The sequence below is a fragment of the Oxyura jamaicensis genome, chromosome 1 (assembly GCF_011077185.1).
Source record: "Oxyura jamaicensis isolate SHBP4307 breed ruddy duck chromosome 1, BPBGC_Ojam_1.0, whole genome shotgun sequence".
NCBI classification, from domain to species: domain Eukaryota; kingdom Metazoa; phylum Chordata; class Aves; order Anseriformes; family Anatidae; genus Oxyura; species Oxyura jamaicensis.
In genome coordinates, this window is record NC_048893.1 from 113,277,054 (window position 1) to 113,281,111 (window position 4,058).

General features: G+C 54.1%; 1 protein-coding gene across 4 annotated transcripts in view; it reads right to left on the reverse strand.

Annotated features, from left to right (window-relative positions):
* Positions 1-473, reverse strand: part of U2AF1 (U2 small nuclear RNA auxiliary factor 1) — a 16,509-nt gene extending 16,036 nt beyond the window's left edge. For all 4 annotated transcript variants that reach the window (XM_035315912.1, XM_035315910.1, XM_035315913.1 and 1 more), the window contains exon 1: positions 351-473. In XM_035315912.1, coding sequence (XP_035171803.1) covers positions 351-394 — 44 coding nt within the window. In that variant the 5' untranslated portion in view covers positions 395-473. The remainder of the gene's footprint in view (positions 1-350) is intronic.
* Positions 474-4,058: the final 3,585 nt, after the last annotated feature.

The window sequence follows — 4,058 nt, forward strand, 5'->3', positions numbered from 1 at the left end:
GGGCGGGGCCGCCGGGCGCGCGCGCGGCCGCAGCGGGAGCGCGCCCCCTCCCTCAGCGTGGCGGCGCGCGCACGCGCGCTCCGAGGTGGGGGGGCGGGGGGGGGAGCGCGCCCGCCTCGTCTGTTCCCCTCTTCACCCCCACCCCCCCATCGCGTCCCCCGGGATGGGGGGGGGGGGCCTCGGGGAAAGGCGGCGGGGCCGCGGCTGAGGAGCGGGGCCCGGCCCTGAGGTAACGGCGGCCCGCCCCTGACGGACGGCGCCGCTCGGGGAGCCGCCGCCGCTTCCCTGCCTGCCCGCCCGCCTCCCTCCCGCCGCCCCCAGCCCCGCGGGGAGGGTCGGGCGGCACTCACTTGTCCTTCTCGGTGCCGAAGATGGAGGCCAGGTACTCCGCCATCTCCCACCGCCCGCCCGCCCGCCGGACAGCCCGGCGCCCACCGCACGCGTCACAGCCGCCGCGACGGAAGCGCGGCCCCGCGGCGCACCCACCCCTCCCCTCACGCCCCGCGGGGGGAAGGGGGGCAGTGCGCATGCGCGCCGCGCCGCCGCTGCCTGATTGGCGCGCCCCCTCCCCCGCGCGGGTGCCGCTCGCGCCACGCGGTGCCGGTGCCGCGCGTGCGCGGTGCGGCGCGGCGGGCGGTCGCCATTACGGTGCCTGCCCTCGGCGTGAGTGAGGCGTGGGGTGCCCGAAGGTCCCCGGTGTGCCGCCCTGTGCGGTGCTGTACGCGAGCCCGTGAGGCAGTCTGAACGTCCCTGCAGTTAAATGCAGGGAAACTTCATTAGAAGGGGCAAAGGGAGAGCACTAGGCGTGCCTGACGTAGCTACTTCTGAGCGTCCCCCTACAAATCCAGTGAACATCCCAGTAGAAACATAAAGTCTTGCCCCAGCTCCTGCCAAGGGTACAGCTGTGGGCAGCAGGCACTCGCTTCTGCCCGTACTCAGAGAACGTGGTCACAGTCAGGAAGACCCGTGACCTCCTGACACATGTTGTGAGAACGAGCTAACGGACCAGGCTGAAAAGTCGCTGAAGTCAGACGTGAAAAAGCACAAGCACCAAAAAAGCCAAAAAGGCCAAAAAAAAAAAAAAAAGCGTAAAGTTTTGGCCCTAGTCCTGAAGCAGGAGACATCCCATTACTTGCCAAAGTGGTACCCCATTCTGAAGTGCTCTCGTTTGAGCAGGTAACTACCTAGTTCTGGAAGTACCATCATGTTTTAAGATCTAAAAAGAACATATTTACATAAAAACTAATTAGCCAGGGGTTCAAGGATATTGAAAAGCCTCTGATGGATACTGGAGCATGTAATTAAAGGGCTTGACAAAAGGTTTCTGTGATTACAGAAAGGGTAGTGGTGCTGCTTAGAAGCTAAAGGGTCTTTCTGTAGTCAGGCATCAGTACAAAGGACACAGACAAGAAATCTGAGTTAGACTCTTGTTACTACATCCTCAAGGGCTGGAATAGTGATTGATCAAAGCTGGGAAGGTGCAGGTTCTGAAAGAGATCAAGCAAAAACAGATGAGCCGCAAATAAAAATGTCATTTTCATAGAATCATTAAGGTTGGAGAAGACCTCCAGGATCATCTGGCCCAACCATCCCCCTACCACCACTGTCACCCACTAAACCCTGTCCCTAAGCACCATGCCCGACCTCTCCTTAAACACCCCCAGGGACAGTGACTCCACCGGCTCCCTGAGCAGCCCATCCCAATGCCTGACTGCTCTTTCTGAGAAGAAATGTCTCCTAATTTCCAACATGAACCTCCCCAGCGCAACTTGAGGCCGTTCCCTCTAGTCCTGTCAGTAGCTGTCTGTGAGAAGAGGCCGACCCTCAGCTCCCCACTCCTTCCTTTCAGGGAGCTGTAGAGAGCAATAAAGTCTCCCCTGAGCCTCCTCTTCTCCAGACCAAACACCCCCACTGCCCCCAGCCACTCCTCACAGGATTTGTGTTCCAGGCCCTTCACCAGCTTCATAACCCTTCTCTGGACACTCTCCAGGGCCTTGATGTCCTTCTTGTACTGAGGGGCCCAAAGCTGAACACCGTACTCGGGGTGCGGCCTCACCAAAGCAGAGGACAAGGGGACGATCACCTTCTGCTCCTGCTGGCTACGCTATTCCTGATAGAAGCCAGGATGCTGTTGGGCACACTGCTGGCTCACGTTCAGCTGAGCATTGACCAGCACCCCCAGATCCTTTTCCCCTGCACAGCCTTCCAGCCTCTCTGCCCCAAGCCTGTAGCACTGCATGGGGTTGTTGTGGCCAAAGAGCAGGACCCAGCACTTAGCCATGTTGAACCTCATCCCCTTGGCCTCTGCCCATCGATCCCACCTGCCCAGGTCCCTCTGCAGGGCCTTCCTACCCTGCGGCAGATCAACACTTGCCCCAGCTTGGTGTCATCTGCAATTTTACTTTAAAGCAGAGGGTTGCCATCAGACCAGATTCTTTCTAGTCATTTAGGGAAGCCTCATATAATTGTGGGCCCAAAGCTGGAAATTTGAGCTGACTGAATTTAAAATTTTGAAATGGAATAATAATGCACGGGGGAGACACAGATATGATACAACCTGATCAGCGTTCGCAGCAAAGTTTTTGTGTTGCAGTCTGAAAATCACTGCAGAAGAGCAGAACTTATGCATTCGAACCTCCCTCCCTCAAATTACTTTTCAGTTTATGCCATAGTAAAGTTACACTGACATTCTTTTTGGTAGATGCACAACACGATGGCTGGTGTTTGTAGTTTGACAATAGTTTCCACCGACAGTTATAACAATAGAAGTTAAGTTCTGTGAGGCCTTACAAATGAGGCTGTGTTAAAGGAAGAGTAATTGTGATGCAGAAAACAGACTGAGCACTCAGTCTGTTACAAGTAGAATTTGTCTCTTAGGTATTTTGGAATTCTCTGAAGTGTTTACAAATGTGCTTTATTTTGCAGGACGTTCATAGCCCCGCTGTGGTCAATAGGGCTATTCACAAACACACGTGCTTGCGTTGTGCTCTGACAAAATACAAGGGAAACTTAACACCGGGGCCTGTTCTGACAAAGTAGGCCGAATGATTATTTCTCTGCCTGACTCCAAAAGATGTTTAAAATGTGTCTACTTTAAAAACAGAACAGCAATTTTAGAAGCAAATCACTACCTGGACAAGAGTTACGCCCAGCAATGGGAGTTCACTCACTTCCCTGTGACACCCCCTGGCATTCCTCAGCTGGTTTGAGTTGACTTGAAGCCACTGTGGCCATCACAGGGCAAGGACAGTCCTCTTGGCACCACTGTGTGTCCCGCTTTGGTCTTTGTGTACACGCTTCTGGGATGTAACACTCACCCGCTCCCACTGCTCTATGCAGAGGTGACAGAAGATTTCAGCTAGAACTTCTTGCTGCCAGAGGACAGATCCTGTTGCTTGGCTCAGCATTGTGTCTGTGTGCCGGGTAAGGTTTGCCTGTCAGAGGATGTACTTTTTTCCCAACAGTTGCTCGCTGTTGGCCTCCTATTTAGGCTCAGCGCTGCAGTATAAGCTCACAAAACCAGCAGAAACAAAGCCTTGCAAATAGCAGAGTAATTTCCTTCTCATGTAGTGAGCTGAACTGTCTCACTGAGTAGGGGACTAAGGGCCAGAGCTAGCACAAGGGAAGATCAGGACTGCTGCAGCTGTAGCTTGCAGCGAGGGCGATGAAGGAGTGGGACAGCTGCCTTCAGTAGCAGCAAGCTGCTAGATCAGCTCCATCCCCTGGGGGAACCTGCTGTGAGGCTTGACCTAGCCTAAGTTGTCAGGGGAACTGCCACTACAGGGGCCTGCAATGAGCTCTAACAAAGCAGAAGTCCCTGGTGGTTTTGATTCATCACTAATAGCAGCCCGTGACGTTTGTTTGCAGAGTACGCGCTTTACATGATAAGCTGAACGAAATTGCATTGATTTTTGCTCTAATGTGTTTTGTTAAAACCTGCAGCTAAAATGTGTTGAAATGTGTATTTCTTCTTGGGGAATTAAAATCTGCTCGGACTGTTTGAAATGCAACAGGTTCTGACCCTCACGTTGTAAAAGAACTCATCTGTAGGTTTATCT